Source organism: Candida oxycetoniae (assembly GCF_023343755.2).
Source record: "Candida oxycetoniae strain CBS 10844 chromosome Unknown scaffold16, whole genome shotgun sequence".
NCBI classification, from domain to species: Eukaryota; Fungi; Ascomycota; class Pichiomycetes; order Serinales; family Debaryomycetaceae; genus Lodderomyces; species Lodderomyces oxycetoniae.
The window spans coordinates 146,801-163,145 of NW_026055481.1; the positions used below are offsets into that span (position 1 = coordinate 146,801).

The 16,345-nt window shown below is 39.0% G+C and overlaps 8 protein-coding genes across 8 annotated transcripts; 2 read left to right on the top strand and 6 right to left on the bottom strand. All coding sequences in view use genetic code 12, as the record gives it.

The window, feature by feature from the left end:
* Positions 1–148: 148 nt before the first annotated feature.
* DLH1 (recombinase) lies at positions 149–1,298 on the bottom strand (the record flags this gene model as incomplete). The annotated part of the gene is made up of 3 exons (XM_049325658.1): positions 149–922; positions 991–1,086; positions 1,194–1,298. The coding sequence occupies 3 exons, from the start codon at positions 1,296–1,298 to the stop codon at positions 149–151; spliced, it is 975 nt and encodes a 324-aa protein (XP_049178734.1).
* A 358-nt stretch (positions 1,299–1,656) lies between these two features.
* KGF56_004241 (Elongator subunit) lies at positions 1,657–3,111 on the bottom strand (the record flags this gene model as incomplete). Its single annotated transcript, XM_049325659.1, has 1 exon — positions 1,657–3,111. The coding sequence occupies one exon, from the start codon at positions 3,109–3,111 to the stop codon at positions 1,657–1,659; it is 1,455 nt and encodes a 484-aa protein (XP_049178735.1).
* Positions 3,112–3,305: 194 nt separating this feature from the next.
* On the top strand, positions 3,306–5,679 carry KGF56_004242 (uncharacterized protein; the record flags this gene model as incomplete). Its single annotated transcript, XM_049325660.1, has 2 exons — positions 3,306–4,667; positions 5,278–5,679. The coding sequence occupies 2 exons, from the start codon at positions 3,306–3,308 to the stop codon at positions 5,677–5,679; spliced, it is 1,764 nt and encodes a 587-aa protein (XP_049178736.1).
* Positions 5,680–5,886: 207 nt separating this feature from the next.
* On the bottom strand, positions 5,887–7,560 carry CHR1 (RNA-dependent ATPase; the record flags this gene model as incomplete). Its single annotated transcript, XM_049325662.1, has 1 exon — positions 5,887–7,560. One exon carries the CDS (start codon positions 7,558–7,560, stop codon positions 5,887–5,889), a length of 1,674 nt encoding a protein of 557 aa, XP_049178737.1.
* Positions 7,561–7,999: 439 nt separating this feature from the next.
* On the top strand, positions 8,000–8,641 carry KGF56_004244 (mitochondrial 54S ribosomal protein mL57; the record flags this gene model as incomplete). The annotated part of the gene is made up of 1 exon (XM_049325663.1): positions 8,000–8,641. The coding sequence occupies one exon, from the start codon at positions 8,000–8,002 to the stop codon at positions 8,639–8,641; it is 642 nt and encodes a 213-aa protein (XP_049178738.1).
* A 181-nt stretch (positions 8,642–8,822) lies between these two features.
* On the bottom strand, positions 8,823–9,737 carry ASR1 (Asr1p; the record flags this gene model as incomplete). The annotated part of the gene is made up of 1 exon (XM_049325664.1): positions 8,823–9,737. One exon carries the CDS (start codon positions 9,735–9,737, stop codon positions 8,823–8,825), a length of 915 nt encoding a protein of 304 aa, XP_049178739.1.
* A 1,083-nt stretch (positions 9,738–10,820) lies between these two features.
* On the bottom strand, positions 10,821–13,064 carry KGF56_004246 (BUL1; the record flags this gene model as incomplete). The annotated part of the gene is made up of 1 exon (XM_049325665.1): positions 10,821–13,064. The coding sequence occupies one exon, from the start codon at positions 13,062–13,064 to the stop codon at positions 10,821–10,823; it is 2,244 nt and encodes a 747-aa protein (XP_049178740.1).
* A 912-nt stretch (positions 13,065–13,976) lies between these two features.
* KGF56_004247 (uncharacterized protein) lies at positions 13,977–16,259 on the bottom strand (the record flags this gene model as incomplete). Its single annotated transcript, XM_049325666.1, has 1 exon — positions 13,977–16,259. One exon carries the CDS (start codon positions 16,257–16,259, stop codon positions 13,977–13,979), a length of 2,283 nt encoding a protein of 760 aa, XP_049178741.1.
* Positions 16,260–16,345: the final 86 nt, after the last annotated feature.

The following is a 16,345-nucleotide window of genomic DNA, read 5'->3' on the forward strand; positions in this document are numbered from 1 at the left end:
AAAAAAAAAAAATTGGCATAACGCGTCGCATTTCAATTTGATTTCCTAATCGGGATTAATGTGATAAATATTGGTAATTAGCTTTTCTTTCTTGCTGCTCCCTTCCTTCATGATAAAGGTTTGTTAGTTTTTTTTTTTTTTTTGCCTCCTATTCACTATCTTTAATGCCTCCCTCGCTGATGACATAAATGCACTCCCTCTCTGGCATATTTGGACTATCTTGTAATTTCGCTACTCTTTCTTCTCCACGGCCCTTTCTCAACAAAATTCTAGTAGCAGACGCGTGAGCTAAAACATGGCCACCAACAGGTTTTCTTCCATCGGCTGCAGCAAATAAACTACTGGCACCGGGGTCGCTCTGGACCTGATTAGTTAAAAACACAGCAACATTATAGTCCTCAGCGACTCTTGTCAAGTAACTCAAATGCTGATTCAATTTTTGTTGCCTTTCGTTTAATTCTCCTCTTCCAGCATAATCTACTCTAAAGCATGCCAAGATGGAATCGACAATCAATAGGCTGTATGTACCTTCTGCCAACTCGTTGCCTAGCTGTTCGACAAGTTCGATTTGGTGTTCACTATTCAATGCTCTAGCATAAGAAATATTTTCAAGGCAACTATCGGGATCAACTTCAAATCTCTCGGCAATGGACTTGATTCTTTCTGGTCTGAAAGTGCCCTCGGTATCGATATACGCCACTCGACCTTCTCCTCCGCCAAGATCCTTGGGCAACTGTGCAGTAACGCACAAAGTATGACACAACTGGGTCTTGCCACATCTGAACTCACCAAATACCTCAGTTATGCTCATAGAAGGAATACCACCTCCTAATATACTATCAAGCTGCTTTGAACCCGTGGTAACTGTGAAAACATTCTGTCGTTGCTCTGCAACAATACTTGCCGAAATGAATCCAGTAGTCTAGAAAAGAATAAACTTGTTAGTAACTAAATGTTATATAAACCTTGTTATAATAGTTTTTACCTTACCTTAATCTTGCCAGCAGCTTCTTTGATCTTTTCCACCTTGACTTCGCTTAAACCTTTGATTTTGACAAGGTTTCTTCTTGTAGTTGACAAAACTGACTAGTATCCAAAGAGATTAGTAAAAAAAGAGCTCATTCTCATTGACACTATCGAGCAGAGCGAGATAGTGTTGGGTCTATAAAAACTATATAGGTTTATTTACATACAGCAATCGAGCAAATACCGGCACCACGTAGTTTCGTGATGTCACTAGCATTAATACCCTGATCTTGCAACAAATCAATCGATTGGATCTGCTCTATAGTGGTCATTGTAGTGATACCTTTCCTGGTGGGTATAAAGAGTTGTCAACAATTTTTGCAACCAAAATTGAACCAGGCAATTTTTATTATCAAGTCACGTGGAATAGACTATCGAGCATAGCGAGATAGTCTATAGAGAGAAGAGAGAGTAGATACGGACTATCGAGCATAGCGAGATAGTCTAGAAAGAAGATAGAGTAAATACAGACTATCGACCATAGCGGGATAGTTTTAGAGAGAAGAGGTACTAGATATAGACTATCGCGCTCTGCTCAATAGTCTATGAGAGAAGATAGAGTAAATACAGACTATCTCGCTTTGCTCGATAGCCTCATCTCGCTCTCTTCAATAGTCCACAGCTTGACCATTAAAAATCGATATCTTTTTTAGTTTGAGCTCCTTCTAATATAGAATTTGTCTCCTTTGAGTCGTCTTCCACTGGTATACTCCAAGGTTCGATTTTGAATCTCTTTTTATCATTCTTAAACGCATATTCTCCATCATGAACCATCATTAAACCCTTCTCAGATAGAACTGGTATTTTTACAATATTTACTAGACCCTGTTGTATCTTGGATGGCTCGTTTTTGTAGGTCCTTTCAATCATTGCACTCATTTCTTGATTGAATGGCTGGAGATGTATCAGCGCGTCAAACAAGGATTCCAACACTCCGGTGAGATTGCTACTTCTTGGGTACAAATCTAGTGCGAGCGAGCTAATTAAAACGAGATTACTTTCAAACTGCCGCAACAAGGATCGAAGTGAATGAACAAAGGGAAACACAAATGTAGGCTCGCTAAACAGCCGCGGGTATATAGATGGATTCAAAAACCCAGGTATCACAAGCCTTATCACTTTGGATCGATTAGATTTCAACTGCGCTTGAATTATACTACCAAGTGCACTAATGACCCCATTAACGGTGTGCGTCAATGGAACAAACGAGATATCCTGTGGAGTTGGACCGGGTGTCAATCTTTGAGTAATATCAAATTGATGGCTATAATTCTCGTATCTACCTTTATTTCTCCCGCCCTTTTTACTATTACTATTACTATCTTCTTCTCCCTCGTCTTTCTTGTTAAGCCCGTATCTCCAGGCAATTTTCATTTTCGAGTCATTTCTATTACCACTAGAACCAAACGCTATATTTGAAACACTCACTTTCGACTCGTTTTCGGCAATTTTGGCCTTTTTCTGTTCTTTGGAAGTGCCCTTGTACACTCCCGGTAAGTCGTTTGCCCATGATGACGACATACCCAAAACAATGACATGAGAATAATGGTGCTGGTGCTGGTGCTGGTGCTGGTGCGGGTGCGGGTGCGGGTGCGGGTGCTGGTGCGGGTGCTGGTTCTGGTTGTGCTCATGGGAAACACTTCTATTATGCATGATTCCCTGAGAAGCAAATCCGCGAAGCAATACCGAAGCAAAATCAGTGGTTCCTGACTCCTCGATAAGCAAGGAATGGCCCAAGGGCAAACCTTGATGTAACAATATTTTATCTAAATCTAAGCACCCCGTAGATGTCGTCGATTGAGAAGTAATCAATGACGGTCGTATCCCGGGGTTCATCGCAGCAGCCGAAATCGAGTCATTTTCATGCCTTTGAGGTGGTATAACTCCTCTTGCTGGTGGCTTTGCCAAGGCACCTCGTAAGGGAAGGCCCGTTTGTGCAGAAGCTGTGCCCGTTTGTCTCCCAGAAAGTTGTGCAGAAGCTGTGCCCGTTTGTCTCCCAGAAAGTTGCGCAGAAGCTCTGCTCGCTATTGAATAACCATCAGTACGGCCCCCTTCAACAATCTCTCCTCGTCTCCTAAACGACATCTATGATAACGATAAACCCACTCCTCTTTTCAACTTTTATCCCGATGACTTTGGTAGCTTGTAATATCAAGAGAGAGCAAAGTGAGAAAGGAGAGAAAAAAGAAAATAGAATATAGGGCAAATTAGTATATATATATATATATATAAAAAGATAAGAAGGAAGGTTATATTAAAGGAAACGAGGGTTAGCTGAAATGGGTGGTGTGATATCTTTACCCTTGATGCCAGTGACGTCGCTTGCGTCGTGTTTTGGGGCTGCTGCGTGTTCTGCTTTTTGTACCTCTATTGGAGGCACATTCAGGTCATCTATAATGACTAGAATTACATATGCTATAATATTGCTAGTCAACTCGCTATTGTCATGGATAGCGCTATCACCATTTATTATACACAAACTCGAGAAAGCAACTTTTGGATTTATAAATAACAAGTGTGGTCCAGATGGAAGCCAGTGTATAAGCTTTACCTCGGTGCACAGAATCAATTTTGCTCTTGGCTCATTACATCTAATACTAGCTGGATTACTAGTTGATGTCAAGTCAACAAGCAATCCTCGAGCTATTATTCAGAATGGTTGCTGGAAGATGAAAATCTTTGCGTGGTTGACCTTTGTGATTATCAATTTTATCCTTATTCCAGATGAGTTTTTTGTCTTTTATGGGAACCATATTGCCATTATCTTTTCCACGATATTTTTGGGCATAGGCTTGATATTATTGGTTGACTTTGCACATGCTTGGGCCGAGAAATGCTTGGAGAAGATAGAGATGCAAGAGTTGACTGGGGAGGGAGACGCGGGGTTTTGGAAAAAATTGTTGATTGGAGGCACTTTGACCATGTATGTTACTAGTTTGGTTTTAACCATCGTTATGTACTGGTTTTTTGCTGGAAGTGGTTGTTCAATGAACAAGACAGCAATTAGTTTGAATTTGGTATTTGCTGTAATCATATCGGGATTATCCATTCACAATACTGTTCAAGAGTATAATCCTCATGCTGGATTAGCGCAATCGTCGATGGTGGTGTTTTATTGCACCTATTTGGTAATGAGCGCTGTATCTTCAGAACCCGACGACAAGTTTTGCAACCCGCTAATAAGGTCTAAGGGAACAAGAACCGCAAGTGTGATTTTGGGTGCGTTCTTTACATTCATTGCCATTGCGTATACTACAACTAGGGCGGCTGCCAACTCGGCATTTAGCTCAGAGAGAGCACAAGCACAAGAACTCACGGGTAGTAATGTAACAACAGGCTCTGTTGAACCGACTGTTCGAAACGAGATGAGATATCAAGCTATTAAGCAAGCAGTGCAGGAAGGGTCGCTTCCTGAAAGCGCACTAAATCAACAGGACTTGTACGAAGACGATGGGGACAATGACGACGAAGAAAAAACAAGTGTTCAATACAACTATTCGCTATTCCATATAATATTTTTTTTAGCTACACAGTATGTGGCAACATTATTGACAATCAATGTTAAGCAGGACGATTACGGTGACTTTGTGCCCGTTGGGAGAACTTATTTTGCAAGTTGGGTTAAAATCGTTAGCTCCTGGGTATGTTTTCTTTTATACGGCTGGAGTTTGTTAGCTCCAGTTATTTGGCCTGATAGGTTTAGTGTACAAATATAATCCACTATCGAGCAACGCTGACTAGCTGCCCACTATAGAGCAGAGCGAGATAGGGGGGCAACACTTTGTAGGTTAGTAGCTTGTTACAATAATATCTTACTCTGCTCGAATTTGTTCTTTGGTAGCTCTTTTAGTTTGGTATTATTCTTACATCTCTAGGGACTAGAGACGACACTAATGAGCGAAGCGAACTAGTGGAGCAGTAGAGAAGAGAGAAGAGACACTAGGGAGAGGAGACACTAGGGAGAGGAGACACTAGGGGGCGAAGCGAGCTAGTGGAGTAGTAGAGAAGAGAGGAGGGACATTAGGATGCAACAAAACCCGTGTGTGAAGTCAACATCACAACTTTCATTGGCACTGCTCGCACATCCCTTAACCTTACTTCCCAATTTGGAAGTCAACGTCACAATTTTCATTGGTTAACGCTGGCTGTAAAAAAAGGTGAAAAAAAAAACTTAGTAGAGATATACAGTAGGGAAATTTTTCACCTTGGTTAGATCCATTTTTCTCTTTTTAAATTTTATTTTGTACTGAGAGAACAAGAGTCGGAGATCTTAAGGTCATGTCAGCTATAGTATCGAAAGCTACCGGAATGGTAAGCTCGTTAATAACGAAATCAGGCGAGTTAGTTAACTGTGCAATTTATTGGACAAAAGTTGGAGCAGACTTGTCAAAGATTGTTATTGAAAAAGAAGGTTTTGCTCCACCAACTGTTAAACAGTTTGAAGCCGTTTATCAGAATGCCTTCAAGTTTCTTAAATCGCCACAAGAACAACAGAAATTTTTACAAAAGGCCAAGGACTTTAGGCCAGATGCCAAAACTGCGGTTCAATATAGTGCTTATGGTATACAAATAGCTGGGTTTTTCACTGTTGGTGAGATTATTGGAAGAAGACAGCTTTTTGGGTATCCAAAAGTAGGAAACGAACATCATTAAGTTGAGGAGGAGGAAACCTCATTGAGGTGAGGAGGAGGAAACCTCATTGAGGTGAGGTGGAGGAAACCTCATTAAGGTGAGGTGGAGGTGGTTGCAGAGAGAAGAGGAGTAAGAGATGCATGTATAATATTAGAATGAAAATATTCAAACAAATTGGTTCTTGATTGCAAAGAGTGCAATTGAAGCTCATTGTGCACATTCGGAAGCTTATTCTACTTTCCTCCTCTTTGAGGCTTCGATCATTTCTCTTTTTTGTTTCCTCTTTTGCTTTATCACTTTTGGAACTGTACTGATTCTCTTTCTCTCAATTTCATGCGTCTTTATTGCCTTTTTTTCCTTCTTTGACAATTTTCCCAAATCGTCCATCCATTTGCTGAGGCCCTTTTCACATCCTGATTGTTTCATAACGTTAACAATTGGTTTCACTGCCTTGTCATCTTCTTTGGTGAAAAATGTAACAGCTTCACCTTTTCTGCCTGCTCTTCCGGTTCTTCCAATTCTATGCACATAAGCTTGAGCACTCTGAGGAACGTCATAGTTTATAACCATATTAACGCCTCTGAAATCAACACCTCTGGCCAAGACATCAGTGGTTATGAGCACCCATATATCTCCATTTTTGAATCGCTTTATAACCTCTTCTCTTTGCTTTGGAGTTCTCTCAGCGTGTATTACATCTACATTGAGCTTATCGTATACCAACTCATGGAACAAAGCTTTAGCTCTGGTGATTGATTGTAAGAAAATAATCACTGGTGGTTTGAATTGGCCATTTTGTATCATCTGTCGTATAGCCAAAAGCTTACCCTCTTCATTACCGGTAAACACTAGTTTCTGGTCGATGGTATTACTTGCTGCTTCCTTGTGGCCGATAATAACTCTGATGGGATCTTTCATTATTGAATGTGCCATTTCCTCAACACTAGAAGGTATCGTTGCCGAAAACATAGATTTCCGTATCCGGGTGTTTGTGCAGTGGGCCAAAATCTCATCCGTTTGTTCGGCAAATCCTTGGTCAAATAGCTTATCTGCTTCATCAATCACCAATTGCTCAACTCTTGAAAGATTGATTTTGTTTGCCTTAACAAGATCAATCAAACGAAGCGGCGTCGATACTATTATATCGTATTTTGACGCTTTAATAATGTCGTTGTTTATTTTACCTGCTAGCTGTTTAGATAGTATGGCAATATTCAATTTCTTGCCCTTGGACAAGATTTCCAATTGTAGAAAAATTTGTACCGCCAACTCATTAGTGGGAGAAATAATCAATCCACGCACACCGTAGTCTTTTGAAACTTGCTTTTGAACCAAGTGTTGGACCAAGGGGATCAAAAAGGCTAAAGTTTTACCTGAACCGGTAGGCGCACATGCTATAAGGTCTCTATTAGCTAAAGTAATCGGCACTGATTCACATTGAATGGGTGTGGGCTCAATAAAGTCTGCATCAAGTAGATTCGATAATACTCGTTTATCAATATGGAATCTCTTTACCATATCCTGGAAGGATGCAATGGGAATTGGGATCTCGTCCCCAGTAACTTTTGATTTGTGCAAATTCCTAAACTTGCGTGCATCCTCCTCATCCTTTAGTTCCAAAACCCATTCGGGAGCTTCTTCTTCTTCTCCTTCTTCTTCTTCAATTTTTTCAACATTTTCCTTGTCATTTTTAGCTACGTCGTTTTTGATATCATCCAACTTTGTTGCCACTTTGGAATGGTTCCTTGTATGGAAGAAATCAGTTTCCTTTTCAACTTCTTGAATTAACGATTCCTGTTTCTTGGTTTGCCCATGAGACTTGTCTGATACACAACCACCGACACTAAATCTTTCTTTCTTGTTAACTGATGCACCTCTACTTAGAATTCGAAAGATATCCATGTCTAATCTCTAATCTCTACTAGTCACAAGTCAAATAAAATGAGACGAGAGATATAGGGGGGGGGGGAAAGTCATCTCATCTCATCTCATCTCATCTCTTTGTAGAAGATTGCAATTTCTTTGATCCTTCTAAGATGAGACACTTGGTAGCGCAAACGCTACCAAGAGAAGAACGAGAAAAAAGAAAAAAGAACCATACAAAATTTATCAAATTTTTCACTTTTGATGGTGAAGGCTATTTCTTTTCAAGTCTTTGGTTTGATGAGATTTTGAATTGGAAAGGGGTGAGAAGTGATAGCAGGTTAGTCTAAGCTGTTAATTTTTAGATTTTTAAAGAGAGAGGAAGAGAGAGAAGAAAATGAGTATACGGTTAGTAATGCAAACGGGCAATTGTCTGTTTTCCAAACTGCAATCAGGTGGAATCACTACTTTGCAGTGTATGGTTAGATCGAGCGTATTTGTTAGACACCTTTACTTGAACAAGGGTAATAGAGTGGAAGGGTTGAAAAGAGATCCGGCAGTGGCATTTACAAACTCTGAAGGCCAAGAGTATGCGCTAAATGAAGGCAATATAAGTCATATTAAATCCTATCTTGGGCCCAATTATCAAGTGCCCGACGAAGTAGCGTTGCAAGTAATAACGCACAAATCATTCGGTAATGGTATAAAACCTTATAACGAGAAGCTTGCAGCTATGGGATCAAAACTCCTTAACTTGAGCCTAGCCAAATACGTCATAAACAATACAACCACCAACAACAATGATGAAAAGGAATTGGAAATTAATAATAAGAATTTATCGTCATTGGGGAGCTTATGGTCAAGAGAACTATGCGGACGTGCGTCAACTGGTTACTTTGCTAACTTAAAAGGTCTTAATAAGGTAATGTTTTGGAAGCTGAGGAATCCGAGCTTATCGTTTGAATCGAGTGGTGCTTTGAAAGTTAGCGCGCAGTTACTTTATAGTTTAATCGGTGCAGTAAACTTTTATCACGGGAAGGAGAAAGCTGAAGCATTTATAGAGGAAAATATAGTACGAGGTCTTGAAGAGGTGACAACAGAGCTTCTCAAAGAGCAATAAAACGATGTAAATAGCAAGTAGGTATGAAATCCTAATAAAAAAAGCCAATTGAGAAGAGTAGAGCAATGTCTATTGGTGGTTTTTTTATGGCAAATTTGAAACTTTTAATTTTTTTATCTAAACACAATACAAACAGACTCTTTCCCTTTTACCTCGTGCATCTATATTTTTACAAATGCATCTAGGACTTGTTATACTGAGCTTTGGCGTGTTCGTAACCTTTATTAAATTCATTGTAGGCTTCTTTTTGCAAATGTTCGGGCAATTGAGCAATTTTGTGATCTAACGAATCGTTACCAGTTTTAAAACTGTGGCCAGATGAACCTGATCCGTGTCCTGTATTTGCAGCGTTTGAACTATGACCTGTGTTTGAGCCATAACCTGTATTTGAGCCATAACCCGTTTTTGATGTATTACTGGTTTCGTGACCGTATGCTGCATTGCTGGCACCGCCCGCGGATGTTGTAGATGATGTCTTCTTTGAAGCATCTACATACTCATTTGATCCTGATGTACCATATGCTCCTGAAGAGCTGCTATTGTTTCCATATGCAGCAGCACCTGCAGATCCAGTGACGGCAGTAGCACCGGTACCAGAGTGACCTGAGGATTGGTGGTGACCATGATGACCATGGTGGCTATGGCCGGTAGAAGAAGTATTGTTGTAAGTAGACGAAGGTTGATTACCATAAGCACCAGTTGAAGCCGATTGTTTACCATAAGCACCTGATCCAGCTTGTTCTGGGTAAGAACCAGTAGCACCTGATTGGTTACCATAACCAGTAGAAGTACCTGATTGGTTACCATAACCAGTAGAAGTACCTGATTGGTTACCGTAACCTGTAGAAGTACCTGATTGATTACCGTAACCGGCACCTGCACCTGCACCAGCGCCAGCGCCTGCACTAGCAGCACCTAAATCAGCAGCATTAGCGGCACCGGTATTTGATCCTTTACCATTGGTATATTCTTTATACTTCTCTTGAGCTACATCAGTACCTTTTTGACCATCTTTGCCAGTATACTTTCCTGCTTGCTCATTAGCATTATCATAGTCGTCTTTCTTGAGACCCTTTAATTTATCAGTTAAGCCCATTGTTGTTGTTGTTGTTGTAGTAGTAGTAAGTATGTTATAATGTTATTTAATAGTACGATCAAGATCAAACTCTCTTCATGGATGGACAATTGATGGTCTATTTATACTTTATCTATGTGATCAATATATTGGGTGCAAAAAAAAAATAGGATAAAATACAATACACACTATGTAAAATATAAGAGAGGTTTCTATTTGCAATATTCAGCAATTGAGGCCCACATATGCATAAGTTTGTTATTAAAGAACCTAGTTTGCTCTGATCAAAATATGTAGATGAAATTCATCATCATATAGGTTGGGGTGAGAAAAAAAAAAGGGGGGGGAAGTATAGGAGGAGGGGGTTTAGTTGGAAGCTGTCATTATAATTGCTATTCAATTTGGGTGCCAAAAAAATGATGAATAATGCTTTCGTTCTTTTGCACCTTATTATGTCATAGCTCATGAACTAGAAATTTCAAAATAAACCGTCAAGTGTGGCAATTTGACCGTGAAGGGGGTGAGAGAGAAGAGGAGGGGGTGAAGAACACAAAACTGTTTGTTAACCTTCTCGTGTATTGATTTTTTTAGAGAGGGCTGTTGATCTTTCACAGTGATCAACTTTTACCTTCGTATATCACCATATACATCACCCGACCTTCTTGAAAATCTTTTCACCCCATAAAAAAGTTTATTTTTTAAGATGTTTTAATACAAAGGGTCAATTTCACAAAATTCCTGGCCATTGGAGCAACTTTACAATAGCAAAGTTATATTTATATTCTAGATACCCTTTCTTTTCTCTCTCTCTCTTTCTTTTGAATGAAATGTATGTGAACAAAAACTGTGGTATTTTAACACCTCAAGACACTCTTCACATACTCATGCTAAAGTGTAGAGTATACTTTTTCTACCCAATGGTGTGTTTCAAGGTCAGATTTTGCAACTTAATGACCACAGGGTCCTCTTTCAAAGTAGAATGGGTCGTGTGTTAATAAATATAGCCACTTATTAATAGAAGAGAGAATTTAAGGGGGTAGGGAAACCACAAAACCACAGTTTGGCTTGCTACAATGAGAAGTTGAATCTACTTTCCTCTTCTTTCTATTGCTTTTCTATGATTACAGGTATTTTAATCCTGGCGCAGTCATTTTGGGATAATGTAATTGTCAACGTTAAAAAATAGAATCGTGCCATAAAACAAGACTGAAAAGAAGGCACCAAGTTAAACCTCTTATATGATGGAACCGAGGAAGGCAGCAGCCCCTTTAGTGACAATTTAGTCAAATCTATTGATAAATCAAACGATGTAGTTGCTGTGACTAAAGTGTTGCGAGTCTCACTTGTTGGAGTAATAGACCAAAATAGCCCAACTTTTGAGGTATACTTTTTCCCATTCACTTTCAACTCTTCAACTACCAAGTTTATTGATTTTTCCTCCAAGTGACAAATTGCTTTTAAATCTTGTACTAGCTGTTTTTCAATCTTGAAATTGCCAGATCCAAGAGTTTTGAGCAGGTGGTATAGTTCAGTAGACTGTCCCTGAAAAGGCTTTATAACATTTTGTTTAAAAGTATCAGTATCGAGAAATGGTTTTGTATTGTTGGGTTTCTTGTTGTATATTGAGTCATGATCAAATTCTACTGCTAATGAGTGTGTCATTGATCTCATCGTATGGACTGCAAGTTCGACTTGTATGTCCTTTATTGTTGGAGGCTTGAATGGCTTATCATTTGAGGTTGCGACACCTTCCATTGACAAGTGCACTGGGAAACTCAATTGCCAACTAGGAAGTGACTTATCAATTGCAGTAGTACAAAATCTCTGTGGTGGAATGTAACAAACATGGTGTTCCTGTTTAGGGGTTGTGATTCGCAAAACGCCCAAATGTTTATTGATACCTGTAAATGACCTCTTGACAACTGGCAAACAAACTTGGTAATTCTCCTTTTTCTTTAAATTCATCTTCATATCAATGATTGAAGAACAAGCTTCCCTTTTATATTGTTGTTTCAACTTTGCAGTTTCCAATTCCTGCTGTGATAACTCAAAACTGAGATTTGTAATAGATTCAAAATTATTCTCCTCAATTGACTTGAGCATCCTATTTGCAACATCAATCTTTTCATTTATTCTGTTTTGTAAATTTTCAAATAATAGTTTAGTCTCTACTTTCTTCATCAACTTTTCGCTCTCAGTTAAAGTCTTGGTTTTAGGTATAACTCTAACATAGTTTGTTAATTCTTTCAATATAATATACTCATCTCCCTTTGAATTGACCAATTTGGCATTACATCGTTCTCTTGAAGGTTCGAGTTTTCCAAAATCCTTTTCCCAAGTAGATTTCCTACCTATAAATCTAGCCATAACTCCATAACTTATCGACGTATCAATTATTGAAAAATCAAAAATCTTGTTCTTCTCCCGCTCGGGAAAATGCGCTATTTCCCACCTCGACAACCCAATAGTCGGTGGTAACTCCAAGTGGCTAGATAAGTTATGCTCATCGCATTGAGAGTCTAGTAAATTACCAGGAATCTTGAATGAAAAAAACCGCTTGTATACTCTTTCTGGAAGTATTTCGCGCTTGAGTCCAAAATATAAGTAGCACCCATCCAAAGGATCAATATGGTTTTGCCTACAGCATTGATAAGGATTTTCAAACTCATTTACAAGCCGATTGATATGAGCGTCGTTCCAACTTCCCGAAAAGTCAAACATTTCCAAGAATTTGTTAATCTTAACGGGTACACGATCGGTATGATGTTGTTGATTTGCAATCATATAGTTTCCTTCAAACAGTAGGTAAAACATCTCAAACGGTATGGGCTTGTTTGAAGTGTTGCGTATGATGATGTAGCCATTTAGCAAGTCTCCTTGCTTGTACTCATAGAGTGACGGGTCAATCATCTCTGGTACTTTGTTGATCTCGCCTATATCCTTTGTGTAATAGATCTCGATTTGAACAGCTTTGGAGATTTCATGGTCTTCAAAAGTCATGTTGGGTATTTGATGAACATTGTCCAAGATTGTCTCCTCCCATGTATTGGTACTTTCATCAGCAACAATCATAGCGCTATTTGTACCACCACCATTCCTACCATTACCAGACAATGTTGAGGTGGAAGAAGAGACCACTGTAGCCGTATTACCTCCTGAATATATACTAGGTTCACTCTCAGATCTTGAATCTAGATAATCGGGCGGAGGTGGTAAATCTCGAGACTCTAAACTTTGAGGCACGTTAACTCCCATCCCTATAGTTGAAGTGTACATTGAATATGAAGGTAATATAGTACCCAAAGTCTCTTCAAAGGACTTTGTTCTGTCATTACTCAACTCATCCATGACTTAACAAAAGTACAATACTAATAAAAAAAAAAAAATAAACTGGTTTTTTGGTCTGGAAAACCTTTTACAAATAAGAGCAAGGGCAAGATCTAGAGCAGTAATTCCTTATGGCTTACCATAACATGTTTTACGAGCTTCTTACCCCAATATTTATAAACTAAAACCAGCTTTTAGACTGATGACTAATTCATCAAATTGAAATAGTCACTAAAAAAAAACGATGAAAAAAAAAAGCCAAAAACGAACCAATAGATGAAAGCCGTGTGATACAGACGTGGCTGAAAGCCTGATAATACGGACGTTTCCAAAACCGTGCTAGGAAAAGAGAAAAGAAAACCCTACCCGCTCTCCCCCTTCCCCCCCCCCCCCCCCCATCTCTGCTTTCCGCATCCTTCCACTGTAGTAACATATGAGTTGGATTTGTCTTACTTTTCAATATTTGTTACTTTGTACCACAACGTATGTTAAGTCCGCTTAGGGGGTAATGCAGCATTACCGTTTTTTTTCTTACCCCTTAAGTCGCAAAATCTACGGAGATACCTTTTTCATTTTTTTTTGTACACACTATTGAGCAGACACTGTCGGGTGACACTATCGAGCAACACTATCGAGCAACACTATCGAGCAGAGCGAGATAGTGTTGTAACAAGCTAACGAGTCTTGCTCCACTATCGAGAGACACTATCAAGAGACACTTTCGAGAGACACTTTCGAGCAAAGCGAGATAGTGTTGTAACAAGCTACTGAGCAGACACTATCTCGCTCTGCTCGATAGTGTTGTAGCAAGCTACTGAGTGTTGCTCCACTATCGAGAGACACTATCCTGCTCTGCTCGATAGTGTTGTGATTTTTTTTTCTCCCCCCACACACGCACTCTCTCCAAAATATTCTCCTTTGCATTACATGTTATTATTCTCTATCTATTTTATCTATTACTACTGGGACTTTTATTCTCGCACAAACACCGTTCCCCAAAGAAAACTTTAAGCAAATATGGTAGAACCTGGCAATGTAACAAGATTGGAAATTCGGAACAAGATTTACTAAATCGTACGATTTCAACTTGTCGACACCCAATGGTATACCTTTCATTGACATTCTTTGTAAATTTACCGTCAAGTTTAATGAAGCTGATGCATTATGCTCGTTTAGTGAAGCTACTGCATTATTCTCGTTTACTGACCAATTGAGCTGGTGGTTTGGGTTCTTAGGATTATATATTTCACCATCCACTTTCAACTCGTTAATCATCAAATTCATTGTCTTTTCCTTTAATTGACAGATGGATTTCAAATCATCAATCAATTGTTTTTCAACTTTGAACTTATCAACGCCCAATGTCTTTAGTATATGGTTAATCTCTATTGCTTGCTCTGTAAATGGTCTAATTATATTATTCGTAAAAGTGTCCTTATCGACACTTTCCTTACAATTATTTTGACACTTGTTATAAACCAAATCATGGTTCAACTCAAGGGCTATAGGTTTGTTCATTGATTTGATTGTGTGCACGACTAATTCGGCACTAATACTTTTAATCTGAGGGAGTTTCAATTTTTCTATTGCTCTTGTATTAGCTACTGAAAAATCAACAGGTATATCAAGTACCCAGCTTGGTGCTGACTTTATTGGTGCATCTCTAAACCTCGTTGGCGGAATGTAATTGATGTGGTATTTACGTTTCGGAGTTCTAACCAGTAATACTCCTACATTTTTGGTGCCAGATGTTAATGTTTTTTTAACTAATTGTATAAATATATGATAGTACTCAATCTTTGTCAAATTCGTCTTGATATCCCTTATAGAGTCAATGTCTCGTTTGAAATAGTGTTGTCTAGTCTTTGCTGCATCTATATCCTGTTGGCTGATTATTTCATTCAGTTGCAACACGCAATCAATTTGCCGATGTTCATTAACAGCCTTGATCATGTTATTGCCAAGGTCTATCTTATTCTGTATTTGTTTCACCAAATTTTCATATAGCAACTTATTCTCAGCCTCCTTCATTAGTTTCTCATTCTGAGTAGGTATCTTTGTCTCAGCAACAACCCGCACGTAATTAGTCAATTCTTTTAATATGATATACTCGTCTCCTTTTGAATTAACCAATTTGGCATTATCTTTCTGTTTTGGTGTTTCAAATTTACCAAATCTTTTCTCCCATGTAGACTTTTTACCAATGAATCTTGCCATCACTCCATACGATACAGAAGTATGCAATATCCCCAAATCACGAATCTTTGTTTTTTCCCTCTCAGGAAAATGAGCCGTTTCAAATCGTGGTAATCCAATCGTTGGTGGTAGTTCAACATGTTTGGATAAATTGTGTTCATTGCAAACAGAATCTAGCAAGTTATTAGGAATTCGAAATGAAAAAAACCGTTTGTAAGTTCGGTTGGGAAGAATCTGCTTATTGGGTACAAAGTATAAATGCGACCCATCAAGGGGGTCCGTTGGGTCGTCGTCTCCTCCATAGATAATATCCTCAGTTTCTGTAACCAATCGGTTAATATGTGCATCGTTCCAGCTTCCATAAAAATCAAACATTTCTAAAAAGCGTTGTATTTTAACAGGTACAGGATCCCCAAAATTTGCAGGATTGGCAACGGTAAAATTCCCTTCAAATAGTAGGTAAAACATCTCAAACGGTATGGGCTTGTTTGAAGTGTTGCGTATGATGATGTAGCCATTTAGCAAGTCTCCTTGCTTGTACTCATAGAGTGACGGGTCAATCATCTCTGGTACTTTGTTGATCTCGCCTATATCCTTGGTATAGAACACATCAATAGTGACAGATTTCGGCAACACGTGGTCTTCAAAAGTCATATTTGGCATTCGATGCACATTATCCAAAATAGTTTCCTTCCATGTGAACTCATCAGTGACAATCAATGACGCTGCTGGTGCTGGTGCTGCTGCTGGTGCTGCTGATGCTGCTGATGCTGGTGAAACTGCTGGTGAAACTGCTGTTTCTGTTAGTTGTGCAAAGTCAAAACTTGGAGTGTTGCTTATATGAGGACCAAGGCTCTCAGATGAAGGTATCAACACCGAGCCAGGAGTCGTCGTAGGTGTTAGTAGATTTGGTGAATTAGTCACATATGATTGAGTAGAATCATAGTTTGGCGGGGGCAAATCTTGATCTTGTGTATTCTCAGGAACCGTGGCTTTTAATCCTACAGTAGAAGTATACATTGAATATGAGGGTAGAATTGAACTAACAGTCTCATCAAATGATTTCTCTTTGATAAACTGTGGTTTGCACGTCATATTGAAAAGGG